We start from the raw sequence: 20,486 nt of genomic DNA, 5'->3' as shown, positions 1-20,486 counted from the left end.
CTGCCCGCGGCACCGCCTGCTGCTGCTGCCGCACTGCCCGCGGCACCGCCTGCTGCAGCTTCCGCCGCTCTGCCCGCGGCACCACCTGCTGCTGCTGACGCCGCTCTGCCCACGGCACCACCTGCAGCACCAGCTGCTACTGCCGCCGCTCTGCCCGCGGCACCGCCTGCTGCTGCTGCTGCCGCACTGCCCGCGGCGACGCCTGTCCAGCCTTATCCCTGCAGCGGACTGCACGCCCACAGCGCCCTTCGAGGCGCCCCCTGCTGGCCACGTGTCGGCGGCGCCTACCGAGGCGCCCCCTGCTGACCACGTGACGGCGGCGCCCGCAGAGGCGCCCCCTGCTGGCCGCACGCCCGAGGTGCCCGCAGAGGCGCCCCCTGCTGGCCGCACGCCCGAGGTGCCCGCAGAGGCGCCCCCTGCTGGCCGCACGCCCGAGGCTCCTGCCCAGGCGGCCCCTGTTGACCACGTGACGACGGCACCCGTCAAGGCGCCCCCTGCTGGCCACACGCCTGAGGCCGCCGTTCCTGTCCTGCCCGCGGCCCCGCCTGAGGCCGCCACTCTGCCCGCGGCCCTGCCTGAGGCCGCTGGTCTGCCAGTCCAGCCCTGCTCATCGGTCCAACCTGCTCCGGACCTGCCTGTTCCTGACCCGCCTGTTCCCGTCCTGCCCGCAGCTCCAGCTGCACCACTTCCTGCAGCTGCCACCGCTCTGTCTGCGGTACTGCCCGAGGTGGCCGTGGATGCACCCCCTGCTGACCGCTTGATGGCGGTGGCCGCGGATGCGCCCCCTGCTCGCCGCGTGATGGCGGCGCCCCCTGCTGGCCGACAACTGAGGGTGCCCGCTGCAGCTCCGCCCGAGGGCCTGGCTTCGCCTCCGCCTGCAGCGGAGGAAGCCGCTCTGCCCGTGGCGCCTCCTACTGGCCGCACGGCCGAGGCACCTACCGAGGCGCCCCCTCCTGATCTGTCCGGCTCTCCCTTCCAGCCAGTCCTGTCCCCGGCTCCGGCTGCACCGCCTGCAGCCACGCCCGCGGCTCCGGCTGCACCGCCTGCGGCCGCGCCTGCTGCCTCATCAGAGGCCCTGCCTCTAGTTCCCCCAGCCCTAATGACTCCTTCGCCCTTGCCCTGACAAGGCCGACACCCCCCGGGACCCTGCCTTTCAGTGTCCCGCAAGGGACGAGGACACAGGCATCGGGCCCGGGTCCCGTCCGCCCTGCCCCCTGGCTCGCCCGTTCGGCCCCTGGCGGTGGCTCGGTGGCTGCCTGCGGGTCCTCCGGCTCGGGGTCGGCGGTCGCCTCCGGGTCCCCCCCTGGTTCCTCGGTGCCGGTCCTCGGTCCCGCCTCCGGCTCCGTGTCGGCCGCCTCCGGGCCCCCCTGCTCCGGCTGGGCGTCGGACGGCGCCTTCCCCGGCTCCGCCTCCGCCTGCCGCGGCTTCCCCCTCCTGCCTGCCTGCACCGGTGTTCCCTCCTGCTCCCTCTGTGTCCCCTCCGTCACTCCCTCGTCCCGTTCCCTTGGCCCCTGGGTGGTCCCCTCCTGCTCCCTCCTCCCTCTCGCCTGCGGCCCCTCCGGCCGCTGCCCGTCGCCCGCCTGGGTTCCTTCGGGCTCCCCTGGTTCCTCCTCCCTTTCCCTCCGTCCCGCCTGTTTCTGCTCCTCGTCCCTCTGTGTCTCCTTCGTTCCCTTCTGGTCCCTTTTTCCCTCCTGTCTTTGCTCCTCGTCCCTCGGTGTCTCCTGTGTTCACTCCTCACCCTGTTGTTCCTCCGTTTTCTGTCCCCTCTGTGTCTCCTTTCTCTGTCTGCCTGTCTGCGTTCCCTGTTCTTTATCAGGTCCTGTCTTTCTGTTGGTCCTTGTTCCTGTTCTGTGTCTCTGTCCTGTTTCCGGTGTCTCGTTGATGTTTTTGCTTTTGTCTTCCAGGTCCTGTTCCCCGGTCTCGTCCCGTCCGTCGCCTCCTCTCGGGCGCGGCCGTGTGTGCGCCCCTCGGGGGGGGGGGGGGGTTCTGTAATGATCTGCTCCGTCCGTTCCTGATGTGTGCCACGGCCACCTCGTTACCTCGTGTTCAGCCCTGATTGTGATCACCTGAGTCCTGATATGACTAGCTTGTCTTTTGTATTTAGTCCTCGTCTGAGTCAGTCTTCCCCAGATCCGTCATTGTATTGTCTCGATGTTCGTGCCTGTCAACCATCCCGTTCCTATTAAAACCCTGTTTGTCCGACTTCTCGGCTCAGCTCGCCTGCTTTCCTGGTCGCCCGCCTGCCAGTCGCGACAGTTATGCTTTTTTAATGTCTCTCAATTTCTTTAATATCTTTCTTAATGTCTTTGATGTATTGAGGTAGGCAAACAATTTATACAAGAACATTGCCTGTCTTTCCGATATTTGTTTATTCTTTAAAGATAACTGAAACTTTAAATGGCTGGTAATAGGTGTTTGCTGGTAAAATACTGAAACTAGTAGTATTACTTGTAGGACAGCTCATATAGTATGTATGATGATCGATGTAATATTGTTTATTCTAATTCTAACTTAATTGTAGGCAACTTACTTCTTACTAACGCTAACAGCGATGTCTTTGTTCCCATTGAAACATAATCAGTTCTATTAAAACATTGTGATGCATGATTTCCTATACCAACACACAGATACAGAAACTGCAGGACACCAAATTGGTCATACAAATCTCTTTACATGCAAACAGGTATTTGAATGACTTTTTCAGCTATTAATCATATGTTTGTGCATAGATATGCAGGGGGAACATTATTAACTTAAGACTAGAATATATGGTTCCCCCTGGTGAAAGAGACACACAGCAAGTCTAGACCTCAAAACTGATAGCTATGTACCTAAATGACATTTAGCCATCTTCTCTGCCCAAATATGAGAGGGAAACATTATTTCCTGAAATCCAGGATATTTAGTTCCCCCTGACAAAGCAGACATGCAGCGACTCTGGGCCTGAATACTGGCAATGCCACTTTATACATATGTAATTATGTTTCTGGATCGCTTTCAACCATGTCACAGTGTCTTTGATAACGCTGCAGATGTAGTCTTCACTTTCCTTTTCCTCTGCTTTGTCAGATTCATCAATTGGTTGATGGCTCCAAGGATCTGCCTTGTTGATTTTACCAGGGATGTGGATGACCTGATATGTGAACTGTTGTAGATATAACAACCATCTCTTCACTCTTGCTGATGGAGGTCTTGAAGTGGAAGACAGCACTTTGACCAATGCTTTGTGGTCAGTCAAGATTTGGAAGTCACAACTAATGAGATACAGACTGAACTTCTTATATGCCCAGAACACTCCAAGAGTTTCTCACTCAAACTGAGAGTATCGAGACTCAGTGGGCATGAGCTTCCTACTGGCATAATAAACTGGCCTCCACACACCGTCAGGCTGTCATTGTTCTAGACTTGCACCCAGACCCATGGGTGAGGCATCACTCATGACTTGGGTTGGAAGATTAACAATGTAGTATGTCACGACTGGAGCTTCAGTTAGTGCTCTTTTAAGTGGGTCAAATGGACCTTGCCATTTCCACTCAACATCTTGTTTTTTTGAGTTACCAAAGTGGAGTGGTTACAGTGGCAAGCTGGGGTACAAACTTTGCACAGAACTGACCTAGTCCTAGAAAACTGTACAGTACATCTGCAAGGCATGTGTGGTGGAGCATTAACAATGGCCATCATCTTTTCTTCTGAGACATTTCATCTTCTGACAAAATATAACCAATGTATTTATAGAAGTAATTTTGACCAGGCACTTCTCGTTGATGGTCAGTCCTCGTTCTGCAATCATTTATGTTAATCTTGAATCATGCTCGGCTTCTGTGCAACCAACCTTTACTATGTCATCTGACATATTATATGCCCCTAGGCAGTCCTAAATGACTTGGCTGATTATTTGCTGAATCACCACGTTCACCCCAAACAGGAGTCTTTTGTATCTGTAGAGTCCTCTTTGTGCAGCAAATGTGGTGATTTCTCTGGAGTCTGGATGAAGATCTAACTGATGGTATTCCATATTAAGGTCAATTTTCAAGAAATATTTTCTCCAGCCATTTTTTGGATGGTTTCGTCAATTGTGGGTACAGAGTGATGCTCACAAGTGATGGCTTCATTGGCTCACCACATTTCAATGCAGATTCTGACATCTCCATGTTTCTCATCACCTTCAGCCCTTTTCTCCACAGTTACTAGTGGGTTAATCCAGGGAGCATGTTCTGTCACTCGTTCAATGACATCTAGAGCCACTAATTCTTGCAATTTAGCAAAAACGTGTTGTCTGATGAAACAGGATCCGGCATACTGGCTGAATAACTGGAGCAATGGTTGGATTTATCTTGAGTCTGAGCTGATAGTTCTTCAGTTTTCCCAGCAGTAGTAAACTTGTGGGTACTTCAGACATAGGCCTGACCACACACCAGCATCGATGCCAACTCCCAAATGAAAATGAAAACATAGGGAGTTCATCTCCTTGGAAAATGACCATGATCAATTTTACCTCATCAAATAAGCCTGCTTTAAATAGAGAACTTAGCTTATCTTGCTAGGTAACGTAACTAACGTTGACTGGACCGGTGTTCTGTCGAGTTGAGCTACTTTGTCGAGGTAAGCAATTGTTAGGGCTATCGATTAGCACTACCATAGCTTACCTCGACAAAGTAGCTCAACTCAACAGAACACCTGCCTCAGAAGGACAATGGTAATTCAAATTATAAAGACGTCAGCTTGCATTACACTTAAACAAATAAATGAAGGTTGCAAAATAACACATTTTCAACAGGCTAGACTCCTGCTGGCTACTTACATTTACCAATGCACGACAAACAGTACCATGACAGACGAACACAATGAACAGGTCACTCAATGAGAATGAATGACGCGAACCGACTGGCTGCTTCTAACGCCGAGGTGGTTAAAATGGTACGGTCCACATTAGGGGTGTATGAAATCGTTTTACATAAAATCTTCCTACACGGTGAGGTTATCTTTTTTTTACAACAAAAGAAAAATTTTAAGACCCCCCCCAAACTGCTATCTTTGTCTCTTTGGGGGGGTCTGGGTCTTGATCGGGGGGTACAGTACCCCCCAGTACCCTCCGTAATTCGAACCATGTGGGCAGGTAGGCCTAAGTCTAGGAAGTGAAAATCAGGCTTTATAACAGACTCCGGTTTCTGGCCACCATTACCGTGTTCTTCTGTATATAATACAGCCCCCTTAGGTATCATATTTCTTAATAAATACAGTTCTTCTGCGTGGTTTTTAATTTTAACCTATTGTGACATCGCCGTGCCAGCCAGCAGTGACATAATTATTATCATATCGGTTTGCCTAGTGCTAACCATTAGTTGTGAATAACCTATAATTTAATGTGCATGTACACTCACCTAAAGGATTATTAGGAACACCATACTAATACGGTGTTTGACCCCCTTTCGCCTTCAGAACTGCCTTAATTCTATGTGGCATTGATTCAACAAGGTGCTGAAAGCATTCTTTAGAAATGTTGGCCCATATTGATAGGATAGCATCTTGCAGTTGATGGAGATTTGTGGGATGCACATCCAGGGCACGAAGCTCCCGTTCCACCACATCCCAAAGATGCTCTATTGGGTTGAGATCTGGTGACTGTGGGGGCCATTTTAGTACAGTGAACTCATTGTCATGTTCAAGAAACCAATTTGAAATGATTCGAGCTTTGTGACATGGTGCATTATCCTGCTGGAAGTAGCCATCAGAGGATGGGTACATGGTGGTCATAAAGGGATGGACATGGTCAGAAACAATGCTCAGGTAGGCCGTGGCATTTAAATGATGCCCAATTGGCACTAAGGGGCCTAAAGTGTGCCAAGAAACATCCTCCACACCATTACACCACCACCACCAGCCTGCACAGTGGTAACAAGGCATGATGGATCCATGTTCTCATTCTGTTTACGCCAAATTCTGACTCTACCATTTGAATGTCTCAACAGAAATCGAGACTCATCAGACCAGGCAACATTTTTCCAGTCTTCAACTGTCCAATTTTGGTGAGCTCGTGCAAATTGTAGCATCTTTTTCCTATTTGTAGCACAAATGCTTTGCTGCATACCTCGGTTGTAACGAGTGGTTATTTCAGTCAAAGTTGCTCTTCTATCAGCTTGAATCAGTCGGCCCATTCTCCTCTGACCTCTAGCATCAAAAAGGCATTTTCGCCCACAGGACTGCCGCATACTGGATGTTTTTCCCTTTGCACACCATTCTTTGTAAACTCTAGAAATGGTTGTGCGTGAAAATCCCAGTAACTGAGCAGATTGTGAAATACTCAGACCGGCCAGTCTGGCACCAACAACCATGCCATGCTCAAAATTGCTTAAATCACCTTTCTTTCCCATTCTGACATTCAGTTTGGAGTTCAGGAGATTGTCTTGACCAGGACCACACCCCTAAATGCATTGAAGCAACTGCCATGTGATTGGTTGATTAGATAATTGCATTAATGAGAAATTGAACAGGTGTTCCTAATAATCCTTTAGGTGAGTGTATATTCGAAGAAATAGATTTTATCCCCTTTGACATATTAGTTAAAAGATATGGGATTAAAAAGAATAGATTTTTAGAATATCAACAAGTTAAATCTATAGTAAAAAGGAAATTCAAGTCCAAACAAATCAAATTACAAATACCACCAAGTGTGGCAGAATCCCTTAATCTCAAAACCCCCAAATTATTGTCTAAAACAGGACACTTTCCAAAATGGATGAATCAATATCCCTTCCTATTGCAAAATGGGAGGCAGATTTATCAATCAGCTGGGACCACAATTTCTGGTCTAAGATATGTTTAAAAACCTTTGATCTGATTAGAAATCCCAGTTTACAATTAATACAATACAAAATCCTGCATAGAGTGCACTATACAGGGCATCGGATGTTCAGGATGGGTTTTACATCTTCGAACAACTGAACACTGTCAAGGAGATACACCTGACAATTACATTCAATTCTGTCCACCTGCTCAGATGTTATGGGGCAGGATTTGTGAGGACTTATCAAAGTGTCTGAAATGTACCATTGCAGCCTCTCCTTCAGTCTGCTTGTTGGGCAACCTAGATGATGTCACTACAGAGATTAACACAATCCACATGGCTTTCACCGCTTTATGCATTGCTAAGAAGACTGTCCTAATGAACTGGAAAAATAAAAATAATCTTAATATCAACCAATATAGAGACAGTTTTCTGGACCACATTAGTGTCATTACAGCTTCTGCCACCACATTAGATCAATCTCTCTGGGCTCCTTTGATCAGCTCCATCAGCTAGTGGGGGTGGGGGGTCGCAGGTTTGTCCCGCTTCGGTCTTTGTTGCTGGCGTGGGGGGTCATATGGGTTTGGGGCTTCTGGGGGTTCCCTAGGGGTGGGTTTCTGGGGGGGTTCGGTGTTGGTGCTGGTGCTGTGGTCCTGGCCTGGATGGGGCTTTGGTGGCTCTTGGGTGGCGTCTTTCTGGCGGCTGCATGCAGCGCTGCTGGGGTAGCCTGTGCCGGCAGACATAGGTTACCGGCCTGGCGGCCGTGCTGCTCCTGGGTGAGTCCGGGGCGGGCTTGGGGTTCTGGGGGCGCTCTGTCTCCGGGCTGGGGTTCTGGCTGGGCTGGGGGGTCTGTCGGCATGTGGGTTGGCGCGTGCACTGGGGCCCGGCCCCGGCACGGTGGGCTTCGGCGCGTCGGTGAGGCTGGGGTCTCTTTAGCTGGCAGGGAGGTTGTTACCATCTGTCTGCAGGTGGTCCCTGCCTTAAGGGTATCCACTCTGCAGGGGGGGGATCCAATAGAGGAGGAGAATGGACTCAACCTGGGTGTCTATTGTCTTATGTAGTCTGGGAGTTGATTGAATGGTGGGGTGGGGATAGTTTTTCCTCTGTGGTGGGGTCCGGTTGGCTGCCCCAGGCTCTGTGGTGCCCGGTGGTGCCGCTGCTCTGGGCCCCAGTCTGGATGGGCCTGGACCCCCCGCCCTGGGTGGATTTCAGGGAACGCGGGTGATTATGGGGGTCAGCGGGGGAGCTGGCTCCAGAGGGGGGGTACTTGCCCCCCCGCAGTCCTTTCCTCCCCATCCCTAAGTGCTTCCCTCCTCCCGCTCCATCACTCCAACACACATGTAGGGCTTTGAGGTGCAGGTGCGTCGCTGGGATGCAGGGGAGGTATTCCTCCTCTGTCCCCTCCTGACCACCTGAATCTCAATCATACATCACAACTTAGACACTCTCATTACTTACTCTCTCATGACACATACATTTAGGGCCTTGGGGGTGGGCACATGGAATGGCGTCCAGAGGGCAGTCTGTTCACTCAGCCTTACCTCTGGTGCCAGTGCCCACTTCTCAATTTTAAGTCGCACATAGACACTGAGGGTTCTGGGGAGGGGCCGAGCTGACACCAGCTGTTGATTGACAGAGGGTGGTTAGCGCATGCCCATCCCCTGTTTTAAAGCACTTTAGAACAACACGCACCAACACCACATATGAGCGGGCGGAGGGAAGCATGGGGTCTTTTCATAACCCCGTTCTCTGTTCGCCATCTGGAGCTGGGGGCCGTCCAGTCGGGGTCTGGGCTGGTGGGCTTCTTGGCTGCTGCGGGGTCCGCGGTGGTCTTCTGGTCCCCACACTAGAGGAAAAAAAAAAAGGGGTCCATCTCCGGGGTCTGGTGGCGGATTGCCCCTCTGGGGGTGGTGGTGCCTGGATCTCGGAGTATAGAGTATATATGGGGAGTGTGAGTGTGTGTATGGTGTTCATTTCTGTGTGTCTCCATGTTGGGTGATTGGGTGAACATTTGTTTATGTGTGCATGAGGGTGGGAACGTATGCTTCTGTATGTGTGCACCTTTTTGTCTAAACGCATGTGTCAGGTTGGGTCTTAGACTGCACCTGGAATAACATCTCAGGCTCTATTCCCCCCCGTCACACTCCCTGCCGGTGGATGGGGCCTCCGGCTGCCGATGCGTTGGTGGTTCTTGACGTCCGGGGTTGGATGCTCTGGTGTGTGCTGGCTCACTCTTGGCGGTTGACTGGCGGGGCCTGGCCCTCCCGGCTCTGTCGGGCCCCGGCTGGGGGGTGGGGGGGGCCTTGGATCTCTGGGCCCGGGGTCCGGTCTGCCCTGGTGTGGCCGGCTGCTGGCGGTGCTTGCGGGCTCGCCGCCACGGCCCCCTGGGGCTCCTGCGATGTGGCTGCTGGATGGCCCCCCTCCAGAGCGCTCCTCTGCCCTTTTCTGGGTGGGGGCTGCAATTGTCCCTGCAGTGATCCTCCTGGGGATCCCGTGCCCTGGGGGACTCAGGATGTCTGGGGCCCGGGTCTCCTCTGTGTCAGCTTCATGTCCTGGGGGGGCGGGGGTGTGGCTCCCCACACACACTACTAGACATTTACATGGAGAAACCTTATGAACACCAGCACGCTGACACACACAGGTGTTCACACAGGTGCTCACGGACACACACTGTCTTGATCGGCTGTTGCTTCTGGACATGTGTTGTAATGCTGGTGGTTGGCGCTGTTCAACAACATTTAACGTTTGATGTTCATTGTGATTCGTACAGATGTTGGTTGTTGCTTTTCTCTCTTCAGTAGACATGGAAGCAGATTATGTTTTTTTTTTCTCTTCTCTCTCCCTCTCTCTCTATCTCCCTTCTTCTTTTTTCCCCCCTCTCTCTCCCTCTCCTCCTCTTTAGGAAGTAAATAAATAAATAAATTAAATTAAATAAATGAATGAGAAAATAGAAATAAAGCAGTCCTCCGCAGAGGGGTGGTGGTGGAGAGAATATATATAAAAAAAAGAAATGGCAGGCCACAGCAGTGTTAGGTTGTTCTGTTATGTCTGCCTCTGTCTCCTGCGTATCTGTCCCTATCTGTTGAGCTGTTTGACTTCTCCCTACCACTTTTGCTTTCCACGATGTATACATTCTCTCATTGTGGTATTGAACCTCTTGCCATGTATGGTTATCTCATTTTTCCCCCCCTAAATGTCTCCATGTGTGGTGCTGGGGTGGGTAATGGTTGCTCTCCTGTGTTTTCTTTTATTGTTGGGCTGAGGTCAGCCCTTTTTCTTGATGAGGGGGAGATGTAATGAGCTAAATGTCAGGGTTAACCACGTGATGTGGGAGTGTGCATGTGTGCACGTGCAGCCAGACGGAGACGGAGGTGACGCAACGAGATTGAGCGCGACATACCAGCGAGGGCAAGGGAAGAGGAGAAGACGTATCCTTGTGTTCTGTGTACAACTACCGACAATAAAGTACCGAGTCCTGTCCACCTGCCCTGGTTATTGTGTGTCTGTAAGCGGAGTCGACTGCAGGCACACCTGTGGACGAGTGGGTTAACCCTCAGAAGAAATCCTCCGAGGCTGCACCCATCGCTTCAACTAAAAACCCAGCTCATCACACAGGTACAAAAAGTTGATATATACTGAATATACTGAATATGAATAATCAGAAGCTTAAAAGACAATGATAAAAATATTACTGACTGCTGAAAATTTCCACGATTGCAGAGGAAAAAAAAACTTGGAACGATGTTTTGAGGTGCTGAAATCATGCTTTATTTAATCAATTAATAAAACTCAAGGAGGTTGCTCTTATAGATAAAGCTACATTAATAAATTCAATTAAACCAAAGTTTAGGACATGCAGTTAATGCATTTGGTTTCTGACAAATTGTGATACACTGTGGTACAATTGCTTGGTAGGTGCCCTGACTAAGGACAATGTGAAATCCTAAAAGCGAACACACTTAGACACACAAACGCACGCGCACACCCACACATACAACCACAATGCACCCAAGCAATCCTCCAAGAGATGGCCCTGTTTCTGCAGAGAAGTACTTGAATGGCCTGAGTGAGGTAAAGGCCAGGCAATGTTCATCTCTCAGGTCCAGTCAAGCAGTCCACTACCAGAAACAATGCACATAAAACAATATCGCTCACAAAGTGCAGGCCGCTCGCACTGTGGGCGTTTCCATAAAATCCTGTAGTGACATCGTCTGTCTGAACATGAGACCTAGTTGGACAGCTTGCGTGAGGGTGTACAAACTGCACTCAAGGTCTTATGATCATGAAAAGAATTCATGTGAGTAAGGTGAAACTTATTGCACGTGTGGTCATACAGTGCAAATTTCTACTATTCTAGAAAAAAACATCAACAGGGAAGCATCTACCCGCTGAGGCAGTCTTGTCATCAACGTACTGTTGAGGCACAGAGTTTAGTTTCAAGTTTTTCAGGGTATTCGTTTTTTTTTTTTTTTTTTTAAAAAAAACTTTCTCCTGTTAAACATCTAGTTCCACTTCTTTAAGTTAATATTTCCATAAATAACAACGTATACATTTTCCATAACCGGTAAATTCGGCTATATACATTATGTACATGTTACAGAGAAGTGGCCCAATAATCAATCGAAAGTCAGTTACCCAAAATGGCACATTTTAACATCTTACATTTTAGTCTAATTTGGCATAAATTATTGTCAAATTTGTTATAAAAATATTTCATATTTACAATAAGTCAATTATTTAAAACACTTTTTGCTCATTTAATAAATGAGGAAATGATGGAGAAAAACCACAGCCTTGATCAGACAAGCGGTTATAGATGTGGAGGAACGATGGATGCCTGGGGATGGATGAAGGAAGGATGGCAAGCTTAAAGACAGTATGTGTTTACATTGATCGAATGCTGATGTGGACAGTGGCAGTGTCTGACCCAAGCTCGTTAGTCAGTTTTAAGGTATAAGGCCCAGCATCTTTCTCTTTGACACCACTGATAATGAGGGTGGTAAGGTCCTCAGTAGTTTCAATGTGGAATCTGCTGCTCTGCTCATCTTTCAACAGCGTTTTACCCAAATGGGACCATTCAATATCCACGGGCATCCCTGAGAAAGCACAGGCCACCATTAGGACCTTGCCCTCTTCTATGCATATGTCTTCAGGTAGAGCTTCGATTTTAGGTGGCGCACCTGTTTAGGGAAGTAATATAAGACATAGGTTTTAAATACACAACACTAATAAAATACATATCTAAATTAAACCAGGATGATAATGATGCATGTGAGTAATTGAGTTGCACTAATATGTGCCAAAACTCACCTTGAAGACACTGTGATGTAAATGTATGGCTGGCCATTTTCTCAGTCTTTGCTGTTATAGACCTTGATGATATAGAGGACACAGTGGTACAAGATATGGATTCACATGTAGCCTCAGCCATGCTGGTGCTGCTGAAGCCAACCTCCTGCATGGAAGCAATCCGCCGTGTCGCCATTGCAGAGAAACCTTCCTGTGTGACTGATATACTGGTGAGTTTGTCAGACATGGATGTGTGGACTTCCTCATGATGAATTTCTGTCACACCTTTGGCTAAGATGTCTTGGCTTTCAGTAGAAAGAGTTTCAGGTTCAAGGAGAGCTGAAACAAAATTATAAATATTTATTTAGTGTTTTGGTATATGTCCCTATAATAACTCTACTAAGTTCCTTTCCTACCTTGGATGGTTACACGACAGCTTGTTGTAGAAGATCCAGCAGTATTCTTTGCAATGCATTTGTACACTCCACTATCAGAAACCACAGACTCATAAATCTCCAGGTGTGCACATCCACCCTCTTCATATATCTCATATCTTCCACCTTGCAAAAGCACCTGCAAATAAAGACAAATGCAAAGCAAGTATTTTATAAATCTATGCATTCCTGTAAGTAGTACATATTATTTATTGGTTCCAGTAAGAATGTTAGTATAAACAAGCTTCCTGACTATTTTACCTGATTTCCTTTTATCCAGCAGAATTCTGGTGCAGGATCTCCTGTTGCTTTCACTGTCAGCTTTACAATTGTATCTGGATGTGCTGTAACATCACTGAGACCAACTGAGAAGTCTGGCTTTGTTTCAGAAGCCTTCCTTGGAGTTGGTGACTTAACTCCTAGGGGGGATTTAACTCTCTGTGGAGAGGCCGTGGGCTCAGGAGATCTACTTCCTTTAAAGGACTGGATTGCTTCAGGTGATTTAATTCGAGACTCTGGGGTCTTGGAACCTGGAGATACTGGAGATGTCACCCTAGGCTCTGGTGACTTCACCATAGGGGACTTGATATGAGGTTCAGGTGACAATGCAGATTTCAATCTGGGTTCAACAGACTTTACCATGGGTGATAATTTAATTTCTGTGGGTGATTTTCCTCGAAGCTCTGGGGATTTAGCACCTGGAGACACCGGCGATTTTACTCTAGGCTCAGGTGACTTCACCTTAGGTGGTGATTTTATTCCTATAGGTGACCTAATACGAGGCTCTGGGGACTTAGCAAAGGGAGATTTTACTCTGGGCTCAGGTGACTTTACTTTAGGTGGTGATGCAATAGCCGTCTCTTTCGGTGTTGCCTTGCGGACTGTGAGGCTGAACTGTGCCTCTTGATGGCCCTCAGAATTCTCTACAAACACAGTATAGCTGCCTTCATCTAATGTATTAACAGAAGAAATATCTAAGGTGGACTTGTTATCTGTTGTACTCACATGGTGACGATGCCTAGAAACAATAACCTGTCCTTCACGTGCCCATGTCACACTGGGTGTTGGATCACCATCAAAATCACATATAAACTTAGCATATTCTCCTTCAGATACAGTAAGAGACTGTGGTTTTACCAATATTCTGGCAGGTAAAGTGGTTTTCACTTCCTCCTGCACTATAATTTCCTGCACTGCTGTGACCTCTACAGCTTCCACCAGCATTTCCTCACAGACAGTCAGTTCTTTCACTGTTGTCACCTCTGTTTTTTCAGTAGATTTACGCTCTTCATATTGGACGTGTTCATGGACTTCAGTTACTTCCATGTGTGTTTCAGATGTCGAAGCTGCTTTCAAGGAGGACACGTCAGTCTTTGTCATTTCAGGAATATAAGGTGTGGGGGGCTCTTCTTCTTTGCGAAGAGAAGATATTGTAGTAAAGCCCACTCCTGAAACATCTAGAGTGGCATAGTCAGAGGCTTCTCCCTTCACGTTTCTACAAACAACACGATATGTTCCACTATCCTCTGCCTGGCAGTCAAAAATATGAAGTGACAAAACCCCACTGATGTTGCTGAACTGGAATTTTTTGCCCTCATGAATATCTTGTCCATTGTGGTACCACTTGAATTCAGCATCTGGCTTGGCCTGAACATTCAGGGTAAATTTGGTGTTCTGGCCAACAGGTACGCGGTGTGAGCGCATCCTCACAGTTACCCGTGGGGCATGGTCAAGGCTGAAGGGTTGCTGAGTCACAACCTCATATTTTCTTTCAGATTTCAGGGCTGCTTTTCTTGCCTCATATCTGGACATGATGTCAGCTTTTGTGGGCCCCTCGACTTTAGTGAGTCTACTGTCAGATATAACTGGACTAGGGGGGCAAATTGGTGCTTCTTCAGGGGTGGGAGACCTTCTGTGTGGCACAAACACAGGCCGAGCTTCTGGGGTAAATACAGAAGGTGTAATACTCGCTTCCACCCCCTCTGATATTACTGATGAAACTTGTACTCTTTGTTCTTTCTTCAAAACTCTAGTTTTCTCTTCTGCTTCTATGCATTTCAGTTTACTTTGATAAGAAGATAGCTTCTGTGTTGTGGCTACAGGACAAAGAATTTCATGATCTTCTCTCTCTGCATGCACTCTTTGTTTTTGTTTCGGAGGTCTGTATGTAATCCTCTCATATCGTTGGCGGAGATCAATGAAGCTTGGACCGGCTTCAAATTTGGATGGAATACGGTAGGAGTCATACAATTTTACTTCCTCCTCTTCCTCTTCCTCATCATATACCCTTCGCTTTGGTGGTGTATGTCGCAGTGGGGAAAGTTCAAAACGCACAGGACTGAGACTAGGTGGAGATGCAGAAAAGCCAAGCTGAAGTTCATCTTCAAGTCGAAGCCTCTCTTCTTCAGTCTTCTTCATTGATAAATAGTCACGGACTGGGAGGAGCAGCTCTTCATCTGACAGGTCACCAAGTGACCTTCTTCTTGGTCGATAGAAAGCCTCAGACTCAGGAGACGGTGCACGGTATCTTGCTGGTCTTACTGTTTCAATATCATCCTGAGATGTCTTTGGAATGTGCCTAGACTTATAAAAGGTTTTGATTCTTGGTTGAGGCACCTCATAGAATTTGTCCCATCTAGAGAGGCGAATGCGTTTCGGGCGTTTCTGTGGATGTTTTTCCATGCGCTCGGGCATTTCATACTGGTCACGCAGTATTTTGTACCATTTCATGTCAGAGAGTGGTACAAAGTATTTTATTTCATTGTCTTGCTCTAGGGCAGTTGCAGCACGGACACGCGGTTGTGGGACATCATATGGCATGCGAAGCCTCTTTTCCTCTGCTCTCTTCTTCCTTTCTTCTTTTTCTTTTTTATCCTCCATTTCAACTTTGTCTTTTTTAGTCAGTGCTGGTTTGTACATAGTTGCTGCCTCTCTCAATGCCTGTTGAGCCACAGGGGTTAGTGGAGTGACTTCTGTGCCTGAAAGGATTTGTGAAAGCCTCACCTTCTTGTCAATCTCCACCTTTTGAACTCGCTCTTTTTTCTCTGCCTCACTCTCATATTCTTTTTTCACATGAGCAACACGCTCAACCCTGAGAGTTGCTTGGCAACTTGCAGAGCCAGCTGAATTTGTAGCTGTGACTCTGTATGTACCTGAATCTTCTGGAAGAATATCTCTAACATGCAGGACATAATAATCCAGGCCTTCATGAATAACCTCAATCTGTGGGCCAAATGACAGAGGCGTGCCATCTTTCTCCCACTTCAAGATAGGTGACCCTGACACTCTCACTTCAAAGCGGACACTTTGGCCCTCTCTGCACTCTACATTAGCAAGTACACGCTTGAACATAGGTCTTATTGTACTATCCGCAGGAGTTGGCCGAGGTGTTACTGTGAGACGTGCCTTACAGCTGTCTTCACCAAATCTGTTGCGGGCCACAACAGTGTATTCTGCATCATCCTCAGGCTCAATATTATGAATAACAAGCTGATAGAGACCCTTATCACTTGTGAAAATGTATTTCCTGTCATCATCTCCTGGTGTAATCTTTTGTCCAGATTTCAACCACAGAACACGAGGCTCTGGGTGAACTGTTATAGTGACTCCAAAACGCACATCTTCAGCGATATGTGCACTTTGGCTGATCAGAGGGAAAGTAAATTCAGGTGGTTTTTGAAGAAGTCTAGTTGTATCTACTCTGCGTTTCACTTTCTTCACGGGGCGTGCAAAAAAGTAGTCCTGGTATGACCTGACTCCTTGGACAAACAGCTCTGCATAAGCACTATCCTCACCACACTCATTAACAACTTTACACCTGTAGGTGCCATCATCAGCTCGGTTAACTCCTCTGACAGATAAGATGGCTAATCCATCTTCATAACTGATTTCATACTTGTCATTTTCCTCCAGTTGTCTAACTCCACAGTACCAAGTTACCTCAGTACTGCTGTCATAGTTTTCAATATAGCAGACAAATTTGGCATCATCGCCTTCCTCTGTAATGTTATGTTTGATCTGACCAGCAATGGGACCATGTTCAAATGGTGCAATCTTTGCCTTGCTAACTGTGACCCCTCTCTGACTTCTGATAGCACCACCATTAGCTACACGAGCTGCCGAAACAACAACATTCCATTCTTTCTTGACTACTGTCTGATAGTATCTGGTATGTCTTGTAGTTTTAATAGCTGTGTTGCTAAGTTGTTCGGGTTCAGTTTTTAGCCAAGGATGCTCAAGAGCTTCAGCTGCTGTCATGCGATGCTTGCGGTCTTTAGTCAGCAGCCGGTCCACAAAGTCTAAGGCATCAAGTCTGACTTTCTTGAAGGCTTCATCATCAAAACTGTATTCTGCATTGGAGATGTTATCAATGACCTGCTGATTAGTTTCAGCTGTAAATGGATTAAGCCCACTAATAAGCACATATGCTAGCACACCAACTGACCACATGTCAGTGACAGTACTAACTAGGTCATGTTGGTGGATTTCGGGAGCGCAGTATTCAGGTGTTGTAAACTGAATTTTGACACTGTCTCCAGGTGTCAGATGTCTTGCCTGACCCATCTCAATGATCTTGATGTTAGTGCCCTTTCTTGTGGTGTAGACAATGTTTTCAGGCTTTATGTCAAAATGGCCAAAACTCTTGCTGTGTAGGAATGCAAGGGCTTCACATACTTGTTTAATGTATTTTACTATGACTCGTTCAGTGAGCTCAAAGTCAGGTGATGCAATGCGTTCAAAAATGTCCACGCCTGAATTAAAGTCATAAATCATCACAAGTTCTTCAGGACTCTCAAATGATTCATGGAGACACAAGAAGTTCTTGTGTCGAGAGAGGTTAAGTGTGGCAATTTCCTTCTTTACAATGGCTTGATCAGCACCTTTTACTTTTACAAATTTAACCATGAAGGTTTTCTCTGAGCTTATTTCAATGCAGCGATGAACTATGCCAAAGTTTCCTCGCCCTAATTCCTCAGCAATCATATACTTGTTATATAAGTTCTTCATTTCTGAATTTGGAGCTTTACTCGTCGAGACTTCTGTAACGTCATCCACTTCCTCATCATAATTCAGGACTCGTGACTTGTCTTCCTTTGTTACAACTGGACTTGTAGGCTCGGATGGCTCACTTTGCCCAAATTTGTTTTCAGCAATAACACGGAATTGGTAACTTGTCTTTCCAAACAGATTAATGACTGTGTAGTGTGTATCACGCGCTTGGGCTACACGCATCCATTTTTCCGCTGTGGTAGCACATTTCTCCACAATGTAGCTGGTGACTTTGCTTCCACCATCACTAGCTGGTGCACACCAGTTTAGTGTGACAGAGTCCCTGGAGACATCACTGGCTTTGACACCTCTCGGTGGATCTGGCACGTCTGCAACATCAAGCTCAACTGTCTGCTGGTCAATGCCAAATCTGTTCTTTGCACAGACAATATAGAAACCAGCATCCTTCCTTTCAACTCCATTAGAGAAAACCAAGGATGTGAATGATCTTGTAACAATTACTTGATAGTATCCATTATTATCAATGAGATCTTGTCCTTTCTGCCAAGTAATCACTGGATCAGGCTTTCCACTGAATGGAATCTTGATGCTGACCACTTCACCACGGAGAGCATGTACTGCTTCTTTTTCTTGAAGATTTTTGGGCAGATGAATCTTGGCGGGTACTGCAAAGTATAGAAATATACAGATTAATGTGGAAAATTAATGAGACAACAATAGTAAAAGTTGTTTAGTTGAAGTAGGGCTTGCATACCTTCAACATCCAGAGAAACAGTTGCAGCAATTGACCCTCCCTGGTTTGTTGCCCGAACCTGGTAAGCAGTGGAATCTTCTTCATCGGCAGCATTGATGACGAGCTGATGATAGCCACCTTTGAATTCCTGAACAGTTATTTTCTCGCCATCTGAATGAACTTCTTTACCACGTTTGTACCACTTAACCACAGGCTTAGGTTGTCCACTGATCTTGCAAACTAAGGTTGCCTTGCTCTTATATTTGACACTCATGTTTCTCAGTTCTTCTTTGAAGGCAGGAGCACGGATCTCAACATCTAATTTTGGAATAATAGGTGTAGAAGCTTCAGTCCAATAACTCTCTCCCCCAAGATTTTCGCATTTTACTCTGAATTCATATGACAAGCCTTCAACAAGTCCCTTGACACAGTAGACCGTTTGATGAATTTCATCAGTAGTCACTGCAGTCCATTGGTTTGATTTCTTATCTCGCTTCTCAAGGCAGTAATTTTTAATCTTAGAACCTCCATCACTGATAGGTGGCTTCCAAAACACCACACAGGAGTCTTTGGTTATTCCAGAAACATTTAGTTGTTGTGGCACTCCAGGTTTATCTGTAATTTGTAATAGGTTATTCAAGCAGCTACTTTTAACATTCATTGTGTTATCAAATGTTGCCAAGATTTTACTTACCTAACTGACTCTTAATAAGGACAACTTCAGGAATATCTAGAGGATCACTGTTGCCATAGCGGTTTTGAGCAGAAACACGGAAGTAATAACCAGCTCCCTCAGTAAGATTGGGAACTCTGCATGATGTTCCTGATATTGATGATGATACTAGAAGCCATGGCTCGCCTTCAGGTTCTTCACGCTTTTCTACAATGTAGTTTGTTATCAGAGCTCCACCATCATCAGCTGGTGGTTTCCAGCTGATTATTACAGAGTTCTTTAAAAGAGCATCAACTACAATTGGTCCTTCAGGTTTTCCTGGTTTATCTAGAAACAAAAGAAGAAACAGAATGTTTTATGATTTCATAAAATATGTAGTATCTATACATTAATTCAATACTTCCACTTTAATTGATATATTTTATTTAGCTTGCAGCTATTTTTAATTTACTGAACAAAGAAAAGGTACTTTTAGGCTGACTGTCTGCATGAAAAGTGCTATATAAAAAGTTATTACTAAAATGATTCTTCATTATTATTACAGATTAAAATAATACAGATTATTGTTTACCTTGAATATCGACATCAAGTATAGTGTCAACTGTACCAAACAGATTTCTGAACCACACTTTATATTTTCCAGCATCCTTGCGATGCACATCCTTGATGACCAGATGGGTGTAATGATCTGTATTTTCAATTATGACTTTATTAGAAGGTTCTAGAGGTTTGGTGTTGTGGAACCACATAATCTTTGGTTCAGGGCGTCCAATATACACGACGTGCAGACGCAGACTTGTACCACAGCCTGCATAGTATTTTTCCTTTAGAGGGTAGCCTGGGTTGATCTGTGGAGGAGCCTCCAAGACAAGTTTTCCACTTGTTTCTGTCTCTCCAGCCTCATTGACAGCTTTACATGTATAAATCCCTTCATCCTCCTGGGCATCAGCCAACACTTTAAGTGAATGAGTGCGACCATCACTACTCATCGCGTACTTCCGGCTCTCAAGTAGCTCCTTTCCATGCCGGTACCATTTTATCTCTGGCAAAGGTCTGCCAATGATCTGGCACTTCAGTGTGGCATGCTGTCCTAGCTTGACAGTGACTTCCTCAATCTCTTTCCGTAGGCTTGGTTTATCTGCAACTGGAGAAAAACATTTTTAAATTACACTTAATTACACTTGAGCTTCATAAATGTTTTGTGCATGTGCTCCTGGAATAGGCTGTTTAATTAACTGACAGCAACATTAAATATACATACCACTCAGCTGAGTTTTAATTGCTGTAGCAGTCCTCCGTGGTCTGCTGATTCCAGTTTCATTTTCAGCAAACACTCTGAATTCATATTCAGTGGCATCTTTGAGACCACCTACAGTAAACTCTTTGTTCTTTGTATGTTCTATGTTGCATTTCCGCCATGTACTTTCTCCAGACATCCTGTACTCAACCCAGTAACCTAGGATCTCCTTTCCACCATCGCATTCTGGACGCTCCCATCGGATGGAAATATAGTCTTTTGTAACTATGACTACATCGATCTCACCTGGCTGGCTTGGTTTGTCT

The 20,486-nt window shown here is 46.7% G+C and overlaps 1 protein-coding gene across 2 annotated transcripts in view; it reads right to left on the bottom strand.

Moving 5' to 3' along the window:
- Positions 1-10,528: 10,528 nt before the first annotated feature.
- The window catches only part of LOC111852999 (titin-like), a 131,161-nt gene continuing 121,203 nt past the window's right edge, over positions 10,529-20,486 (bottom strand). For both annotated transcript variants that reach the window (XM_023829413.2, XM_023829414.2), the window contains exons 130-137: positions 20,185-20,484; positions 19,495-20,067; positions 18,945-19,250; positions 18,272-18,865; positions 12,769-18,182; positions 12,490-12,646; positions 12,095-12,412; positions 10,529-11,964 (exon numbers count right to left, since the gene is read on the bottom strand). In XM_023829413.2, the coding sequence (XP_023685181.2) occupies positions 11,669-11,964; positions 12,095-12,412; positions 12,490-12,646; positions 12,769-18,182; positions 18,272-18,865; positions 18,945-19,250; positions 19,495-20,067; positions 20,185-20,484 (7,958 nt within the window). In that variant the 3' untranslated portion in view covers positions 10,529-11,668. The remainder of the gene's footprint in view (positions 11,965-12,094; positions 12,413-12,489; positions 12,647-12,768; positions 18,183-18,271; positions 18,866-18,944; positions 19,251-19,494; positions 20,068-20,184; positions 20,485-20,486) is intronic.

The sequence above is a fragment of the Paramormyrops kingsleyae genome, chromosome 1 (genome assembly GCF_048594095.1).
Source record: "Paramormyrops kingsleyae isolate MSU_618 chromosome 1, PKINGS_0.4, whole genome shotgun sequence".
In the NCBI taxonomy this organism is placed as follows: domain Eukaryota; kingdom Metazoa; phylum Chordata; class Actinopteri; order Osteoglossiformes; family Mormyridae; genus Paramormyrops; species Paramormyrops kingsleyae.
Note: the sequence above shows the minus strand (reverse complement) of the source record. Positions and strands in the feature narration are given on the sequence as shown.